This window comes from Scyliorhinus canicula, chromosome 7 (genome assembly GCF_902713615.1).
Source record: "Scyliorhinus canicula chromosome 7, sScyCan1.1, whole genome shotgun sequence".
NCBI classification, from domain to species: domain Eukaryota; kingdom Metazoa; phylum Chordata; class Chondrichthyes; order Carcharhiniformes; family Scyliorhinidae; genus Scyliorhinus; species Scyliorhinus canicula.
In genome coordinates, this window is record NC_052152.1 from 198,934,535 (window position 1) to 198,955,142 (window position 20,608).

A 20,608-nucleotide genomic window follows, 5' to 3' on the forward strand; every position below is an offset into this window, starting at 1 on the left:
TCTCACACTGACCCCCTGTTGGCCTGTGTTATTGGGGGGGGGGGGGGGGATCTCTGTTGACAGGTGTTATGATGGGATCTCTATTGACATGCGTTATGGGGGGGGGGGTCTCTGATGTGTGTTATTGGGGGGTCTCATTGTGTGTTATGGGATCTCTGTTGACGTGTGTTATTGGGGGGGGGGTCTCTGATGTGTGTTATTGGGGGGGGGGATCTCTGTTGACATGTGTTATTTGGGGGGGATCTCTGGAAGTTCAGCAGTGTAGAGGGGATTGCAGTGAGACATCCACCCCCAGAGTCACTCCTACAGCTTTGTTGGCACTGAGAAGGAAGCCTCACTGTTTTAAAAAATAAATTTAGAGCACCCAATTCATTTTTTCCAATTAAGGGGCAATTTAGCGTGGCCAATCCACTTACACTGCACATCTTTGGGTTGTGGGGTGAAACCCACACAAACATGGGGAGAATGTGCAAACCCCACACGGACAGTGACTCAGAGCCGGGATCGGACCTGGGATCTTGGTGTGGTGAGGCAGCAGTGCTAACCAATGGTTCAAGAAGACCTGGCACAAAGGAAGGTGGTTGTTGGTCAACCATCCCAGTTTTAAGACATCATGGCAGCAGTTCCTCAGGGGTAGTGTCTTAGGCCAAACCGTCTTCCAACATAAGGTCAGAAGTGGGGATGTGCAGTCATCAGCGAACAATGTTCAGTACCATTCGCAACTCCAGAGATACTTGAGCAGTCCATGTCCAAATGCAGCAATACCTGGACAATATCCAGGCTTGGGCTGACAAGTGGCAAGTTACGTTCATTAAAAAAAAAATTAGAGTACCCAATTCACTTTTTCCAATTAAGGGGCAATTTAGTGTGGCCAGTCCACCTAGCCTGCACATCTGTGGGTTGTGGGGGTGAAACCCACACAAACACAGGGAGAATGTGCAAACTCCACACGGACAGTGACCCAGAGCCAGGATCGAACCTGGACCTCGGTGCCATGAGGTCGCAGTGCTAACCCACTGTGCCACTGTGCTGCCCTGGCAAGTTACATTCATGCCACACGAGTGCCAGGCAATTACTATCTCCATAAAAGAAAGACTCTAACCATCGCCCCATGGCATTGCCATTGCTGAATCCCCCAACTATCAACATACTGAACTGGACTAGCCATATAAATACAGTGGTTGCAAGAGCAGGTCAGGCTAAGAATGCTGACAACCCCCAACCCCTCAAGAACTGTCCGCATGACACAAGTCAGGAGTGTAATAGAATCAAAAGAGAAAATGCTGGAAAGTCTCAGCAAGTCTGGCAGCATCTGTAGGGAGAGAAAAGAGCTAACGTTTCGAGTCCGATGACTCTTTGTCAAAGCTAACCGACAGAGAAAATGGGAAATATTTATACTGTGGAGTGAGAATGAAAGATAAGTCAAAGCCACAAAGACCCAGGGAAACTGGGTGCTAATGGCCACAGAAACCAAGGGGAAAGAGTGTTAATGGCAGTCCCCAGAGAGGACAAAAGATGTGAAAGGTCCAACAGCAGGGTAACTAACAACAGAGGATGAACTGTAGGTGTGGGGGGAGGGGAAGGGGGAAGCAAAGAGGAGAAAGGTTCAGGAAAGGTGGATAATATTGGGGGGGGGGGGGGGGGGGAGGAAGTAAGTATATATTAAGAAAGAAAGAAAGAAATGGTAAAAGACAGTTAAAATGAAATGAAAACAAACAGGTCGAGGTGGGGTAGAGCTGATCATCTGAAGTTGTTGAATTCGATGTTCAGGCCGGAAGGCCTAACTCTGGAAGATGAAATGTTGTTCCTCCAGTTTGCATTGCGCTTCATTGGAACATTGCAGCAGGCCAAGAACAGACATGTGGGCATGGGAGCAGGGTCTTTTGTGACTCCTTCCCCTCTGTCGCATTTGTTCCGATGATGCCACTTTCCAAAATGGTGCTTCGAAAATGTGTTCCTTCTTCCTCGACCGTGATTTTCTGACTAACAGTTGTGGACAGGGCCCTCAACAGTTGCGATCCATCTCCCTTATCACTACCCTCGCCCCCTCCACTCCCTCCCAGAACAAGGATAGAGTCCCCCTCATTCTCACATTTCATCCCACCAGCCTCAGTATGCAAAGCATAATCCTCCGCCATTTTCGCCAACTCCAGCGTGATGCCACCACCAAACACATCTTCCCTTCACTCCCTCTTGTCAGCATTCCGCAGAGCCCGTTCCCTCCGAGACAATCTAGTCCACTCCTCCACCATACCCAGTACCTCTCCCATCACCCACGGCACCTTCCCATGCAATCGCAGAAGGTGTAACCCCTGCCCCTTTACCTCTTCCATGCTGAAGAAGGAGCCGTGCTCCGAAAGCTCGTGTTTGAAACAAACCTGTTGGACTTTAACCTGGTGTTGTAAGACTTCTTACTGTGCTCACCCCAGTCCAACGCCGGCATCTCCACATCATGTCTTCCATGCTTAACATCCCAGGCCCAAAACACATTCCAGGTTAAGCAGCATTTCACTTGCATCTCTTCCAATTTTGTCGACTGCATTCGCTGTTCCCAATGTGGCCTCTTCTATATCGGAGAGACCAAACCCAGACTGGGTGATCGCTTTGCTGAGCATCTTCGGTCTGTGCGTATTCAGGATCCTGACCTTCCTGTTGCTTGCCATTTTAACACAAGACCCTGCTCCCATGCCCACATGTCTGTTCTTGGCCTGCTGCAATGTTCCAGTGAAGCTCAACGCAAACTGGAGGAACAACATCTCATCTTCCGGTTAGGCACACTACGGCCTTCCGGCCTGAACATCGAATTCAACAACTTCAGATGATCAGCTCTACCCCACCTCGACCCATTTGTTTTCATTTCATTTTAACTGTCTTTTACCATTTTTTTCTTTCTTAATATATATTTAATTCCCCCCCCCCCCCCCACCCCCCCCCAATCTTATCCACTTTTCCTTCATCTTTCTCGTCTTTCCTTCCCCTACTCCCACACCTACAGTTCATCCTCTGATGTTAGTTTCCCTGCTGTTTGACCTTTCACATCTTTTGTCCTCTCTGGGGACTGCCATTAACACTCTTTCCCCTTGGTTTCTGCGGCCATTAGCACCCGGTTTCCCTGGGTTTCTGTGGCTATGACTCCTCTTTCATTCTCACCCCACAGTATAAATATTTCCCACTTTTTCTCTTAGCTTTGCAAAGAGTCATCGGACTCGAAACGTTTGCTCTTTTCTCTCCATACAGGTGCTGCCAGACTTGCTGATATTTTCCAGCATTTTCTCTTTCGTTTCAGATTCCAGCATCTGCAGTAATTTGTTTTTATCCCGTGTAATAGAATACGCTTCACTTGCCTGAAAGTGTGCAGCATATCACCGATCCTCCACTGTCACTAGGTGAAATCCTGGAGCTCCCTCCCTAACAGCACAGTGGGTGTACCTACACCACATGGACTGCAATGGTCGAGAAGGCAGCTCACCACCTCCTTCTCAAAGGCAATTGGGGATGTGTAATAAATGCTGGCCTAGCCAGCGACACCCACATACCGTAAATGAAGATACTGACAGGACAAGATGAGGGAGATTAATGTGTAACCCCTAATTGGGGTTTTGGGGCACATTTTGGGACCCACTGTTCTCTAAAAGCTCTTAAGCAGCCATGCATGGTTACCAAACCAGATAAGAGATGTCTCGAGCTGATAGAGGCTTACACAAATGCTGTAAATGCGTAAACAAACAATGGGAAGTATTTCCAGGGGTATTGGGTACAATAGAAACGCTACAGTATCTACATGAAAGGTAAAAGCTCCATGTATAATTAAGCAACTGTGGTAAGCAAATGAATTAAAGAGATAGTCAAAAGCTAATGGAATATGTTCTACAGATGCAATGAAAAGCTAGACTGGGAGCTATGAAATGCAGCAAAAATGGACGGTAAGTAATGAAGTGGGGGAGGAGAGTATATGGGAGGGGAGACCTACCACCACAAGTTTTAATCTATGTTTGAAGGGAAAGAGAGTGTGGCTCTGTTTAAAAACAGATGAAGGAAGGTGAGATTCTAATGGAGAATATTTCATAGAAGTTACAGTGCAGAAGGAGGCCATTCGGCCCATCGAGTCTGCACCGGCTCTTGGAAAGAGCACCCTACTCAAGGTCCACACCTCCACACTATCCCCACAACCCAGTAACCCCACCCAACAGTAAGGGAAATTTTGGACACTAAGGGCAATTTATCGCGGCCAATCCACCTAACCTGCACATCTTTGGGCTGTGGGAGGAAACCGGAGCACCCGGAGGAAACCCACGCACACACGGAGAGAATGTGCAGACTCCGCACAGTGACCCAAGCCGGGAATCAAACCTGGGACCCTGGAGCTGTGAAGCAATTGTGCTAACCACTGTGCTACCTTGCTGCCATCTTTTTAGTGGAGGAAGAGGCCAAAATAACAATGGTAAAAAGGAACCTAACAAAGTCAACGGGAGGGGTTTAGTGGATTTAATATAAGCTTTGAAAGAATGGTAATGGAGTAAACAGTAGATATATGTTCTTGTGCCAGAATATTAACATAAGTAGTGGAGAAAATTGCAGATGAATTAGTCATAACTTTCCAATGAACAACATATTGAGGAATTGTGCAATACAAATTGCAGAAATGTCTGGGTTGCTTCAGAAGATGATTAATATCAGTATGTTATAAATACATTATAAATACTACGGTGGCACAGTGGCAGCACTGCAGTCTCACGGTGCCGAGGTCCCAGGTTCGACCCCGCCCTGGGTCCGTGAGGAGTTTGCACATTCTCCCCGTGTTTGCGTGGGTTTCGCCCCCACAACCCAAAGATGTGCAGGGTAGGTGGATTGGCCATGATAAATTGCCCCTTAATTGGAAAAAAATGAATTGGATACTCTAAATTTATATTAAAAAAAATAAAATAAATACATTCCGTGTCCATGGTGACCAGACGGCCCATCAGATCTGCACCGAACCTCGGAAAGACAACCCTACCCAGCCCCACTCCTCTGACCTATGCCTATAACCTCATAACCCCATCTAACCTGCACATCTTTGGGCTGTGGGAGGAAACCGGAGCACCCGGAGGAAACCCACGCAGACGTGCAAACTCCACACTGACTGCACCCGAGTCTGGAATTGAACCTGGGACCCTGGCGTTAACCACTGTGACACTGTGCCGCCCCTTCTGTCGCAATCCACTGGTCATATGATTGTGATTTTTTTAAAAAATGCATCCATTTGTTGAGTATAAGGAGTTGAGTTCTGGGGAAGCAGGAACCAGATGGCGTTGCGCACTTCACAATGAAGTTTACCATTTTTGAGTTGTCATTCTTGAGGGAGGTGCCGGCCGCACCTTTTTCGGGTATCTCGCTGCGCTCTGAACATTTTCCTGAAGTGAATTTCCTCTTTATGTAGTTGATAGCTGCTGTTTGCTGAGCAGGGGACTAAGGTTTCGGAGCTTCTTGGTTTCAGCTAGGAAGGAGGTCAATGTAAACTTTGTTTTGGAGTAAAACCTGCTCAAGCCTATTGTCAATCTCTTGTTCAAAATAATTAAAAACGTGCAGGTTGATCCTCCCTCCCTCCATGTCATTGTTTCCTCTCAATAACATTGGAATTTGTCTATGGTCAGGCCTGATAGATCAGCAAAACTGAATTCCACTGAATATTGTTTTCACTTTATCCTCATTTTCTAGATAAAAAGATATCAGGCATCGCCCTACCTTATCTGACAGAATCTGCTTTGGAAGAACTTGGAGTGAGGTGAGTGCCACAGTGAGATATTCATGGACAATGCTCTTTGTGAACCCAGGGCACTGTGATTTTCTCTGAGGATTGTTTAAAAAAATTTTTTAGAGTACCCAATCCACCTATCCTGCACATCTTTGGGTTGTGGGGGCGAAACCCATGCAAACACGGGGAGAATGTGCAAACTCCACACGGATAGTGACCCAGAACGTGGATCGAACCTGGGACCTCGGCGCTGTGAGGCAGCAGTGCTAACCACTGCGCCACCGTGCTGCCCTTCTCTGAGGATTGTCAACGCTCAGCAAAGACAGCAACGGGCATCTGTCCCAGAATGGCATGCGATGGGTAGAAACGTGGGATTCTCAGCTTCCTCCTATGTGCTTATCTGCACACCCGGAGCTGGGGTTTGTAAGTTTGGGTATTTTGTTCCCAACCTGTGGTCCGCGAGATTGCTGCAGGTGGTCTGGGGGAAGGGGACAATTAAAGTACCACATATGTATTATCATTTATGTTACATTATTATTCGCAATGTAGGTTTTTCACAAACTCCTTGTGTGATGTAATCCATAATGAATGCATCATAAGCTATTTTGGACTTCTGTCAGCAGTAAGCTATGTCAAAAATTGTTTAAAATGGCCTGCTTACTGGCAGCGCGGTGGCACAGTGGTTAGCACTGCTGCCTCACTGCGGCAAGGTCCGAGGGTCGATCCCAGCCCCAGGTTACTGTCCATGTTGAGTTTGCACATTTTCCCCATGTCTGCATGGGTTTCACCCCCACAACTCAAAGATGTGCAGGGTAGGTGGATTGGCCATGCTAAATTGCCCCTTAATTGGAAAAGAAAAAAATTGGGAACTCTAAATTTACTTTTTAAAAACGGCTTGTGTACGCTGTGGACTACACGAGCTTTTGATGACTATCTATGGTCAGCATAAAGGAAACTGTTAGAACCGCTGGGCTAGTGGTTGAACTTGTACAGTCGGTATTTTGCGATCCTTTTCCTGCTGCCCCGACCCCCTCCACCCTCCCCAAAGTCTCCATCCCTGGATAAAATGGTTTAGAAAGTGGCTCAGTTCAGTAGTTTCTGAATTAAAAGCAGAAGGTTGTTGATTCCAGCACCCACTGAAAACGTGATTGGGTAATCTAGGTTGACACTCCAGGCCTTCCAATGACGTCATGTGAAAGGAAGTCGCACGAAAGCACGGTAAGAGTCGGTGCAGACTTGATGGGCCGAATGGCCTCCTTCTGCACTGTAAATTCTATGATTCTATGAAAGGTGGCTGCTGCCAGGGTCCTTGTTTTTCGGACCCTTTTACCTAGTTTGATGGGGATTTTTGTGTTTAAACCTAGCTGGCCGAACTGGGTAATGGTTAGTCATCGAGCATAGAATTTACAGTGCAGAAGGAGGCCATTCGGCCCATCGAGTCTGCACTGGCCCTTGAAAAGAGCACCCCACTCAAGTCCATGCCTCCACCCTATCCCTGTAACCCAGTAAACCCACTTAACCTTTTTGGACATTGAGGGCAATTTAGCAATCCACCTAACCTGCACATCTTTGGTCTGTGGGAGGAAACCGGAGCACCCGGAGGAAATGCTCGCAGAAACGGGGAGAACGTGCAGACTCTGCATGGTGACCCAAGCCGGTAATCGAACCCGGGATCCTGGAGCTGTGAAGCAACTGTGCTAACCACTGTGCTACCGTGCCGCCCATAGTCGACGGAGCCAAGTCAAAAATTTCATTGAAAAAGCTCGCTGGAACAAAGTCACAGGCTGGTAGCCTGGCGAGGGAATCTGAGGGAGAGAAGATCCACGCTGGATGTGGTGGTGTCGCAGGAGATGGAGATGTTCGGGAAGCAGGTGGACAGTTTGATTGGCAAAGAAAAGAGTTGAAGGAGTCCTTGAAAGCCACCATTGAGAAGGCATTGGGCCCGATCCGAGAGCAGCTGGGTAAGACGTCGAAGGCTGTGAAGGAGCAAGGCAAAACGCTGAAGGGCCTGGAGGAGGCCTTGTGGCGGCACGAGGGGCAGCTCCCCTCCCTGGCAGCAGTGATACTGTTTGTGGCAGAGAGCAACAAGAACGTCAAGGCAGAAGTTGAAGACTTTGGTTGAGGCGATTGAATCTGAGGGTGGTGGGGTTGCTGGAGAGGGTTTGAGGCCAATCACGTACATCCCAGAAATATTCTTGAAGGGGGGGGGGGGTTGAAGAGAATGATGTATTCACCCCTCCAGAGTTGGATAGGGCCCATCAGGGACTATGGCAGAAGCCACACCGAATGAGCCGCTACTGGCAGTGATTATTCGCTTTCATAGCTTTCGGAGGAAGGAGCGAGTCCCGGAGTGGACGAAAAAGAATCACAATATTGGCAGCATGGTGGTGCAGTGGTTAGCACTACTGCATCACACCATCGCGGTCCCAGGTTTGATCCTGGCTCTGGATCACTGTCCATGTGGAGTTTGCACATTCACCCTGTGTTTGTGTGGATTGACCACTCTAAATTGGCCCTTAATCGGGAAAAATTAATTGGGCACTCTAAATTTATATTAAAAAAAAGAACCACACCATTGACTGGGAAAGACACGATGTGGATCGACCAAGACATCGGGACCAAGCTGGGAAAGAGGAGTGTGGCCTTCAACAAGGCGAAGGTGGTGTTCTATAACAAAGGATGGGGGGTGATGTATCCAGCAAAATTGTGATTTACGATGGACTTGAAAGACCTGCTGGAGCAGGCAGAGGCCTTCATAAAAGTTGACACTTCAGTGCAACCTTTGGGGAGTACGGTGTTGTTGGTACTGACACCCGATCAGAACACTTTGTCAGGGGAAGGATTTCTACTTGTACCTTGGCCACTAAGTACACTGAAAACTGATCAAACGAGCCATTCATCGCATTGCTGTTAATGTGTGCAGTAATGCCTGTAATCTGTTCCAAACAGTTATTATGTGGGACACCATTTTCCCCTGACCAGCTTCCCAAATTTTTCTGTTTTCTTTTTTCCAGCCTTCTTGGAGAGCGGTTAAAGTTGGTCAACTGTATTGATGCACTCTGGCAGAAACCTATTGATGTGAAGGTAGGAGAATACAGCTGCGATGGGGAGTATCAACACCCTCGGGCACTAACTCATGTTGAATGTATACAGTGAACAGCCCGTTGGCCCTCGATGTTGTGCCGAGCCTTGTCTGAAACCAAGATCAAGCTATCCCACTCCCTGTCATTCTGGTGTGCTCCATGTGCCTATCCAATAACTGCTTGAAAGTTCCTAAAGTGTCCGACTCCACTATCACAGCAGGCAGTCCACTCCACACTCTAACCACTCTCTGTTCTAGGTTATAGGTTCTATTACTATTGCACCTCAAAGGGCAACATGATCTATGTTGATGTATTCCATTAGAGAAAATGTGTGTTGCAGTAATGATTGTGATTTCAAATAATTAATTAATTGAATTTAATGTGTATATAGCGCACACATTCATATTTGTAACCCATATATGTGATGTGAGTTTTTCAAATTTTCTGTAGGTTTTCAATGACCCAATCCACGGACACATTGAGATGCACCCACTCCTCGTCCGGATCATTGACACACCACAGTTCCAGCGGCTTCGCTTTATCAAGCAACTCGGTGGGACGTACTTTGTGTATCCTGGGGCTTCACACAATAGGTTCGAGCACTCCATAGGGTAAGGATCTGCAAAGGAATTCTGAGTATGACGTTGAGAAGCAGCCTGAGGTCATTTCTCTCCAATATTTTCCCACCACTATTTGTCCTCCACTACTCTGCAATATGTGGGAGCGCACAAGCTGCTTGCCCCTCAGTGGGCAGTGTGAAAGTCCGCTCATGTTGTATGCCTATAGCAGAGGTTACTAAAAGGTGACCAGACATCAAGTCCAATTGCACTGTTCCCACCCAGAGTGTGAAATTCCCCTTTTCTGTATGGCTCATGTTATCAATTATGTGCTGGTTCCAGTTTGAAAAGAACTCAGCATGTTGCTTCACAGCGCCAGGGTCCCAGGTTCGATTCCCGCTTGGGTCACTGACGGTGCGGAGTCTGCACGTTCTCCCCCTGTCTGCGTGGGTTTCCTCCGGGTGCCCCAGTTTCCTCCCGCAAGTCCTGAAAGACATGTTTGTTAGGTGAGTTGGACATTCTGAATTCTTCCTCAGTGTACCCGAACAGGCGCCAAAATGTGGCAACTAGGGGATTTTCACGCTAACTTCATTGCAGTGTAAGCCTATTTGTGGCAATAATAAAGATTATTATTAAAGAAAAGCAAATTACTGTGGATGCTGCCAGACCTGCTGAGGTGTTCCAGCATTTTCTCTTTTGGTTATTATTATTATTATTGTCTGGCTTCCGCTCAATGGCACCGCATTCACTGGCCAGCGTGTATTCAGAGTTGTGTAGCTGGCTGCATTCGGGTTGGGTTTCGATGCTGTACTGAGACAGGACAATAAACTGGGTGGAATGCACTCCTGAGCTTGCTGAGAAACATCTTTAAAGCATTCATGGACTGTGGACTGTTATCTAAGGGGCGGATTGTGGATTTGGTCCCGCAATCTTGAATTCTTCAACAGTGTTTCCTTTTGGACTTCAAGGACCTGGATCAGGTATTTGAGTTTCTGCCGAGGATGGCTGGCTGTTCAAGTTGGGACTTGCTGCTTGAACTGGAATGACAATGGGCGAAATGTTTGACTCTGTGTTAATGTGGGTGGGAAAAGCTGGGTGCAGCCCGCAAGCAGCACTGCCAGCTTTCCCTGCCATGGTTTTTGATACTTAGTCAAAAAGAAATCCTAGAGTTGAGCTCCACAACGTCACGCTCGTGTGGGGCAGGCACCAGTGGCCTCTGCTATCAAGACATCACCCTGATCAATTGACCTCTTGTTGGCCTGCCCGTTGACCTCTACAATTGTGATGTGGACATGTCAGTGTTGGACTGGGGTGGGCACAGTAAGAAGTCTTACAGCACCAGGTTAAAGTCCAACAGGTTTGTTTCCAATCACTAGCTTTCGGAGCACTGCTCCTTCCTCAGGTGAATGAAGAGGTAGGTTCCAGAAACATATATATAGATAAAGTCAAAGATGCAAGACGATACTTTGAATGCAAGTCTTTGCAGGTAATTAAGTCTACAGGTCCAGACGGAGCAACTGGAGAGAGGGATAGTCACAGGTTAAAGAGGTGTGAATTGTCTCAAGCCAGGACAGTTGGTAGGATTTTGCAAGCCCAGGCCAGATGGTGGAGGGTGAATGTAATGCGACATGAATCCCAGGTCCCGGTTGAGGCTGTACTCGTGTGTGCGGAACTTGGCTATCAATTTTTAAAAATAAATTTAGAGTACCCAATTCATTTTTTTTAAATTAAGGGACAATTTAGCGTGGTCAGTCAACCTACCCTGCACATCTTTGGGTTGTGGTGGCGAAACCCAAGCAGACATGGGGAGAATGTGCAAACCCCATAGGGATAGTGACCCAGGACTGGGATGGAACCTGGGACTTTGGCGCCGTGAGGCAGCAGTGATAACCACTGCACCACCATGCTGCCCTGAGTTTATTTAAAATGCCACAATGCTTAGTCCAAAGGATTCAAATTGAGGAAGATTTCTTGCTCATTGAGGCTGCATACATTTAGTTCAACTGAGATCGGAGCAGTGAGAAGTTTTGCATGTAGATTTAAACCTCATTATACAAGCTTGGCCTGGTGGTAGTACTGTCTTCACTGAGCCTGTAGAGGTTCATGTCCCATGCTAGAGGCTTGGGAATGTAATCCAGGTCAGTACACTGGAACACTCTCCAGTTAAATGGAAGTTGATTCCATCATTCTGAAAAGGAGTTGCACAGGAATTTGATGGGGAATTTAGTCCCACTTTCTGTTCGTAACACGTAGCGAAGAACCAGCATTGGCACTTGGGCCGAATGACCTCCTTCTGTGCTATTCCTGTGATAGCTCCAGCACAGTACTGGGGGGGGGGGGTGCTATAATGTGGGAGGCACGGGGCTGGATTCTCCGTCAGCGGGATCCTCCATTTCGCCGGCAGTGCACTCACGCCCGCGGATTTCCCAACGCCGTGGGGGTGCCCACAATGGGAAACCCCATTGGCCGGCTGCCGGGACGGAGAATCCCATTGCCGGCGGGGGTGTGTTGCACCAGGAAAGGGGAGCGGCAGGACGGAGAATCCCATCCACTGTCTTTCAGCGTGACGTTAAACCAAGGACCCGGACAAGAGGCACGGTTCCCCAGACAAACTGTGTCAGGGCCCTAAACCATATAAACTACCGGCATTCCGTTACTATTTTTGCCCAAGCACTCCGGGTGTGGTCTAACTGGGGCATTGTATAACTGAAGCATGATATCTATCTCCATTTGTACAGGTTCTTGTGATATGTACAAATTGGCTGCTACATTTAACAGTAATTCTTCACCTGTGATTTGGCAAGCTCAATATAAATATTGATCTGCCTTCCAAGTTGTCTATGATTTTTTTTAAATTTAGAGTACCCAATTCATTTTTTCCAATTAAGGGGTCAATTTAGTGTGGCCAATCTACCTACCCTGCACATCTTTGGGTTTGTGGAGGCGAAACCCACGCAAACACGGGGAGAGTGTGCAAACTCCACACGGACAGTAACCTAGAGCCGGGATCAAACCTGGGATCTCGGCGCCGTGAGACTGCAGTGCTAACCACTAGGCCACCGTGCTGCTCTCCAAGTTGTCTATGATGAGCAGTGTACCAGCATTCGTATCTCAGCGGTGGTTAAACTCTGGGTGCGGTCCATTGTTTCCCTGGAGCAGCCTATAACTAGATGATTTTCACAAAGAAAAGCTTTAGGGTTTCTGATACAGTAAATTCCATGGCAGTTAAGATGCAAAGAATTGTGTGTCCTCGTTAAATTATTCTCTCTCTCTCTTGCCCTGCAGGGTGGGCTACCTGGCAGGCCAGTTAGTAAAGGCCCTGTCTGAACGGCAACCGGAACTGCGGATTAACCATCGAGACATTCTGTGCGTGCAGATTGCGGGACTTTGTCATGATCTGGGTGAGTCGGCACTGGTAGAGTCGGATCCCACACGGGTGTGATTTTCTTTTAAAGCATGATTAGAATATTTATTTGGGTTCAAATTAAACTGGGATTAATTTTTAAAAATCATTTTAAAGTGTTCAGTGGGTGAGGGTGTCATCTAACGTAACAGTAAATTCTACAGATTGATTAACAAGGGCTGCAATTAGAGGCTAACCGCAGCAAAATGTGTCCAGGGTTCATGACTATTATCCAGATTACAGGCAGAATGTTCACCTGTCGAGTGAGGGTATTATTGGGGTCCGCTATGATGCTCTCTCCATTGCTAAATAACCTGTCAGGACTGACTCTAATGTCTCGTACATGAAGAAAAGCCACAGTTTTCTATCATAGGTCACCAATTCCTACGGTGTCCCAGTCAGAATTAGTAGCTTTATTAAATGAAGAGGGAGAAGGATTGCAGAATCAAATCACTGTTTAGTCTTATTAACTGCGAAACTCCCCAGTGACTGCTTTAGGTTTCGTGGAGCATTGTGAAATGCTGATTAGTGGCACAAGGTGCAGCCCACACTGGGGCAGTCTTCAAGGTTAGCAAAATATAACATTGTTAACCGTTAACACTAACCCCCCCACTACTGTTTGGACTGACCTTCCAGCCTACACTTAGCGTCTGCTCCCTGATTGTATCTCACTTCATAACAGAAGGTTCAGCACTTTTGCAACAAGAATTTAGCAGCTGGCTCTCCTAAGTTTTGTAGAACGTCATTCTAGTAGAACGTCATTTAAAATGTCAGTGATGGTGCGGATCCTTCCATGCACGCTTGCATGAGTTACATTCTCATTTGCACATTTCATTAGTTTAAAAAAAAATAAATTTAGATTACCCAATTATTTTTTCCAATTAAGGGGCAATTTTAGTGTGGCCAATCCACCTACTCTGCACATTTTTGGGTTGTGGGGGCGAAACCCATGCAGAAACAGGGAGAATGTGCAAACTCCACACGGACAGTGACCCAGAGCCGGGATCGAACCTGGGACCTCAGCGCCGTGAGGCGGTTGTGCTAACCACTAGGCCACCATGCTGCCCCACCATTTCATTAGTGTATATAAATTCCTCTAGACGCCAAAAGGAAATAGCCCTCCGTGTCGAACGCATGGATGTTGCAGTCTGAAGATGCTCAAGTAAATCCTCAACGAAAGAGGATTGATTTTGCAACCAGCAAGTAGCCACTGTCTGCAATTTGGGAAATGGAGACTGGCATCAGTTGTATCTGGTCTCTGTCAAAGATTGTCGTTATCTTAATCCTGGCGGTTGCTTAAATGCAATTGGAATACCGTACTTAAATGACGTTACGTTGAGTGTGTATAAATCGGTGGCAAAACCTCAGTTGGGATATTGTTATGGCGATGAGCAGCACAGTGGTGCAGTGGTTAGCCCTGCTGCCTCACGGCGCTGAGGTCCCAGGTTCGATCCCGGCTCTGGGTCACTGTCCATGTGGAGTTTGCACATTCTCCCCATGTTTGCGTGGGTTTCGCCCCCACAACCCCAAAGATGTGCAGGTTAGGTGGATTGGCCACGCTAAATTGCCCCTTAATTGGAAAAAATTAATTGGGTAATCTAAATTTTTTTTAAAAAATTGTTATGGCGATGTGTGAAAGGTTTGGTGGAGAGATCTGCTACCTGTTTCCTTCCTCGCACCAAGTACCCATCTGCCCTATGCTGATGGACTCACAGTGGGAGATAGGAACAGGAGCAAGCATTGAAATCTGTTCCACCATTCAGCGAGATTGTGGCCCATCTGTCATCAAACTCCATATTCATGCCTTTGCTGTACATTTCTTTATGCCCCTGGGATAACAATGTTTCAATCTTCGATTTAAAAAGGAATGATCATTATCGAGCATCACTTGCCATTTCCAGAAGTGTTTCAAAATTCTATCACCTTCTGTGAGGTAAGGTGTCTCCTACCTTCTCTCCTGAGAGTGCTGACTTCAATTCTTAGACTAGACTCCTCGTCTCCAGCTAGTGGAAATATATTCTCTCTATTTATCCAATCCGTCCTCCTTAATATCATGAAAATTTCGATTAAAGCAGTCCTTAACGTTCTTAATTTCAGGAAATACAGATTAGAATCTAATCCTTCAAGTTCAGATATGTTATTTTATACCTGCCTGATATATCTTTGAAGCCAGTAAGTTTACCCGTCCAAAGTTGTGGTGCCCAAGCACTCCAGGTGTGGTCTAGCTGGGGCATTGTATAACTGAAGCATGATATCTATCTCCATCTGTACAGGTTCTTGTGATATAAAAGCCACCATTCCGTTAGTCTTTTGATTACATTCTGTAGTTTATAATCATCAATGTACCTGGACCCCAAGGGCCTTGGCCCTTTCCACAATTGAGACCCTTAAGTGGCCAAGTTCTAACCACTCGAGGTCCATTTCCTGCCCAGATTTAATTTTCAGATTGGCAGGAGGGATTCGGGGGCAGGGATGGGGGGAAAGTGCAGAAAGTGACCCGATTGAGGCTTCCAAGTTGGAAGATAGGGAATGCCTCTATCAACTGACTCCTTTCAACATCGCCCCCTGAGGGTCTGCCCCTTCTGTCTGCTCTGGGCTCTCCTTCAGCACCCCGACCCCTCCTCTGGCCACCAATCCCCACTCTCCATCCTTTTCCTCTCCTCCCACCCTGAGACCCCCACACTTACTTGGCTTCTGATGCTCCTGGCAAATGGAGCAGTTTTGGGCCACCTTCTCAATGTCGGTGTCGAGGCCTGGCCACCAGACATAACTCGGGGCCAACATTTTCATTTTGGTCACACCCTGGATGCCCATTGTGCAAATCCCTTAGTATCCGCTCCTGTCCTTTTTCCGGGACAATCACATGTGTCCCCCACAAAAGCATGCCGTCTTCCACGCTAAATTCGGACAGCTTGGAGGAAAATCCCCACAATTCGCCTGGGAGCTGCCTTTGCTGCCCACCATACAGAACTATGTGCCGAACCTTTGACAGGATTGGCACCGTCTGGGTCCACTCATGGATCTATGATGCCGTGACAGGCAAGGTGTCCATAAAATTTAGGGTTGCAACCACTTCACTGGTCATGGGGCTCGACATGGCTCAGTGCGTCGGCATTTGCCATCTGGGTTCCTGGTTTGTGCTCCAGAGAATACTCATAGGCAGCGAGCAACAAAGCCCAGCGGAAGCAATGGGCGGTATTGGCTTATCCTCTCTGAAAAGTACCACTAGAGGCTTATGATCAGTGAAGTGAGCCAGACCCTCCTCGATCAGCGCGTACTTTTTTTTCGCAACAGTCAATGTGCGGGAGGCGAAATCGATCAGCCACTCGGCCCCATTCTCCATCTTGTTGTACGGGGATACATCACATGCGATGAGCAAAAGCTTCTCGGGATCATAGTGGGTTAGTAACCCAGACGACGACAATTGTTTTACCCGCCGGAAAGCGGTTTCTTGTAGCTGACCCCAAACCCAGGTGCGATCCTTCTTTAGCAGAAGGTGCAGATTGGGGAGGAACTTCCCGTAATAGTTTACGAGTCCGAGAAAAGAACGAAGATGCAAAGTGTCGGTCGGGGCGGGGGCCTGTTGAATTGCGCGCACCTTCTCTGCGATGGGGTGCAAACCTTCGCGGTCCACCCGATAACCCAGGTAGACTACTTCCTTCGCCTGAAAGACACACTTTGTGCGGCCTAAATGGACTCCAGCCTCCGAAAGGCGTCTAAGGACAGCCTCCAAATATTCCAAATGTTCCTGCTCCTGTAATCAAAATGCCATCTAAGTAGACAGCGACACGCGGTAAACCTCTCAAAATGCCCTCCATGACGCGTTGAAAAATAACGCAGGCAGAGGATACTCCAAAGGACAACCGTGTATATTCATACAGGCCCCGGTGTGTATTAATCATTACATATGGCCAGGAGGCAGGGTCCAGCTCCAACTGTAGGTAGGTGTGACTCATATCTAATTTTGTGAACGAGAGTCCACCTGCAAGCTTCGCATAGAGATCCTCTATGTGAGGCATTGGGTATCGGTCGGGTCGGGAAGCCGTATTCACTGAGTTTACAGTCGCTGCACAAGTGAACTGTGGCATCTGGCTTCATTACAGGTACAGTTGGTGCTGCCCAGTCAGCGAAACTGACAGGCCTGATGATACCCAAAGTCTCCAAACAAGTGAGCTCCTCTTCTACCTTCTCAAGCAAGGCGTAAGGCACTGGGCGCGCCCGGAAATAGCGCGGCGTGGCTTCTGGTTTGACTTGGATACGGGCTACGGCCGCTTTTATTTTTCCCAAACCGGGCTGGAATACATCTGGGTATCGTCCGAGTACCTCAGTCAACCCTCCAGAAACTGTTTGGAGGATGTGCTGCCACTGCAGCCGCAAATGGCGCAACCAGTCCCGACCCAACAGGCTGGGTCAGTGGCCGCGCACCACGATAAGTGGGAAACGCCCCTCCTGGCGTCCATAAACAACAGGGATCATTGTCGTTCCTGCATTGTCCAATGGTTCCCCTGTGTAGGTGGCCAACCTGGCCTGTGTGTCAGTTAATGTAAGGGTCTATATACCCTGCTTGATGGGGTTGAATGACCTCTGGGCGATCACGGAGACTGCTGCCAGGGTGCAACTCCATCTCAAGCGGGTGACCATTGACCCGTACTGTCACCTTAATGGGGGCCACACGGGGAGTTGCCACACAATGCAGCCTCAGACAGTCATCCTTCATCTCCACGTCCTCAGGAGTAGTCGCCGCAGGTTCATCCAAATGGAAGGTACGGCCCCTGGGCTGGGCCCAGTTTCTGTTGGAATGACAGCGCCTCTGGCACTCCCAGGACCGGCGTCCACGACGGGGTCGGCGCCCACAAGTCTGACATGGACATGGCTCCTCATCCATTGGTTCTGGAGAAGGCTCCCTTCAGGGAGGAATGTCCGACGGCCACTGGCATCGATCCGGACGTCGCCTTGTCCAAGGTACCGCAGGGGTGCAGGGAGACGCTTTTGAAAGGAAGGGGTTGCGCCCCAAGGCATGCACCTCCATTCCCGGTAGCTCCTGCACTCCCCGTTCTGCGCTCTCTCGGGACAATACTATTTGAATGGCCTGTTGAAAATTCAATGTTGGCTCAGCTAACAACTTTCTCTGGGCGGCCGCATTGTTTTTTAAAAATTTAGAATATCCAATTCATTTTTTCCAATTAAGGGGCAATTTATCGTGGCCAATCCACCTAACCTGCACATCTTTGGGTTGTGGGGGTGAAACCCACGCAGGCACAGGGAGAATGTGCAAACTCCTTACAGACAGTGACCCAGGGCCGGGATTCGAACCCGGGTCCTCAGCGCCGCAGGCAGCAATGCTAATCACTGTGCCACCGTGCCGCCCCTGGGCGGCCGCATTGTTAATACCGCAAACCAAACGGTCGCATAACATTTTTGACAAGGTCTCACTATAGTTACAATACTCCGCAATCCTGCGTAGCCTGGATAGAAAGTCTGCAAGGGATTCTCCTGGGGTCCTCTCAGTGGTATTAAACCGGTAACGCTGGACTATCGTGGACACGGGCTTGGGTTAAAATGTTGCCCCACTAAGTTTACAAGTTCATCAAATGTTTTGGTGTCCGGCGCGGCTGGGTACATAAGGCTCCTAATCACCCCAAACGTATGCGGGCCACAGGCAGTGAGCAATATGACCACCTGGCGCTCGTTTTTCGGTGATGTTGTTTGCCTGGAAATAGTAACGCATTCATTGTACGTACTGGTTCCAGCTTTCCAGCGCAGCGTCAAAAACATCCAAACGTCCATACAGAGGCATGCTGTAATAGAAAACAACTTCCAACCTGTATCCAACAAAAATCCAGGGAGGTGGCTTCAGCAGTGTAGACAACTATTCACTTTAACCCTCGTCGCCAGTTTTGTGAGGGCCAAGAAGAATCCAGCGCTAATGATTTCTCCCCCCCCCCCCCCCCCTCATTGGGGAAGCTCATACTCCCAAAGGATTGTACGATTGCCAGTAGTCTCCCGCCAGTGGTAGGCAGTGAGGTTATAACACCTGTGATTAAAGGTTTTATATAAATAATAATAATCATAGAATTTACAGTGCAGAAGGAGGCCATTCGGCCCATCGAGTCTGCACCGGCTCTTGGAAAGAGCACCCTACCCAAGGTCAACACCTCCACCCTATCCCAGTAACCCAATAACCCCACCCAACACTAAGGGCAATTTTGGACACTAAGCGCAATTTATCATTTAAAAAAAAAAAAATTTAGAGTACCCAATTAATTTTTTCCAATTAAGGGGCACTTTAGCGTGTTCAATCCACCTACCTTGCACATCTTTGGGTTGTGGGGGCGAAACCCACGCAAACACGGGGAGAATGTGCAAACTCCACACGGACAGTGACCCAGAGCCGGGATCGAACCTGGGACCTCAGCGCTGTGAGATTGCAGTGCTAACCACTGAGTCACCGTGCTGCCCCAGGGCAATTTATCATGGCCAATCCACCTAACCTGTAGGAGGAAACCGGAGCACCCGGAGTTAATAACAATCGCTTATTGTCACAAGTAGGCTGCAATGAAATTACTGCTGGCCTTGTTCTGCATTACCAGCCATCTATTTCGCCCACTGTACTAAACTGGCCCCTACAGGTTTTTATTAATTCAATGGCCATTGGCGATGATGCATTTTCTAAAATATTTGGTACGGTTTGATAATATTTTACAAAGACTTGAGATAAAGGTAATGTGAGGAATTTAAGGGGAATATGATCACCAGGACAGAGAGAATTAGAGAGCAGGGAGGAATCTTTCCAGATTGAAAAAGTGCACAAATGATCTGGATTGGTGAATTGAGCGGCATGTTGAACTTTGACCTCAGTGGGGGAGATGGCAAGTTGTGATAAGAGCTGCGGCGGGCGGACTGCAGGAGAGATGATACAGCAACAGGAAACCTGCTGCTCAGTGGAGGAAAAATATCACCGTCTTAAAATGTGACTGTAGCTTAAACGAATAGGGAAAGGAAATTCACCTGAACTCGTCAGATTTTAAATGCAATTTTAAATCCCGTGCTGTTGTTGAAGGAAAGAGAATGTTTCAAAAGGAAATGACTCAGTTGCTTGGTAAAAGTGCAGCATGGTGGTTAGTATTGCTGCCTCACAGCGCCAGGGACTCAGGTTCCATTCCGGCCTTGTGTGGTTTTTGCACGTTCTCCCCGTGTCTGCGTGGGTTTCCTCCGGCTGCACCGGTTTCCTCCCGCAGTCCAAAGATGGGCAGGTTAGGTGGATTGGCCATGATAAATTGTCCTTTAGTGTCCAAAAGGTTAGTTGGATATATGGTGATGGGATGGAGGCGTGGCCTTGGTAGGATGCTGTTTCGGAGAGTCGATGCAGACTCGATGGGCCGAATGGCCTCCTTTGCTCTGTCGGGATTCTATGGAGCAGTCATTTTCGAACATTCAATCGCCTGAATTTAGACTGGGGAAAAGAAACAGAGCATAGGATAAGAAGCACGGTAGCATTGTGGATAGCACAATTGCTTCACAGCTCCAGGGTCCCAGGTTCGATTCCGGCTTGGGACACTGTCTGTGCGGGTTTCCTCCGGGTGCTCTGGTTTCCCTGCACAGTCCAAAGATGTGCAAGTTAGGTGGATTGGCCATGATAAATTGCCCTTAGTGACCAAAATTGCCCTTCGTGTTGGGTGGGGTTACTGGGTTATGGTGATAGGGTGGACGTGTTGACCTTGGGTAGGGTGCTCTTTCCAGGAGCTGGTGCAGACTCAATGGGCCGAATGGCCTCCTTCTGCACTGTAAACTCTATGAAAGAAAGGTGAAGAATTCCTAATATCTGTTCCCG

At 48.0% G+C, this 20,608-nt stretch overlaps 1 protein-coding gene across 1 annotated transcript in view; it reads left to right on the forward strand.

Moving 5' to 3' along the window:
- samhd1 (SAM domain and HD domain 1) overlaps positions 1 to 20,608 on the forward strand; it is a 56,919-nt gene that overhangs the window by 774 nt on the left and 35,537 nt on the right. The window contains exons 2-5 of the mRNA XM_038803683.1: positions 5,698 to 5,764; positions 8,749 to 8,818; positions 9,268 to 9,428; positions 12,660 to 12,775. Coding sequence (XP_038659611.1) covers positions 5,698 to 5,764; positions 8,749 to 8,818; positions 9,268 to 9,428; positions 12,660 to 12,775 — 414 coding nt within the window. The remainder of the gene's footprint in view (positions 1 to 5,697; positions 5,765 to 8,748; positions 8,819 to 9,267; positions 9,429 to 12,659; positions 12,776 to 20,608) is intronic.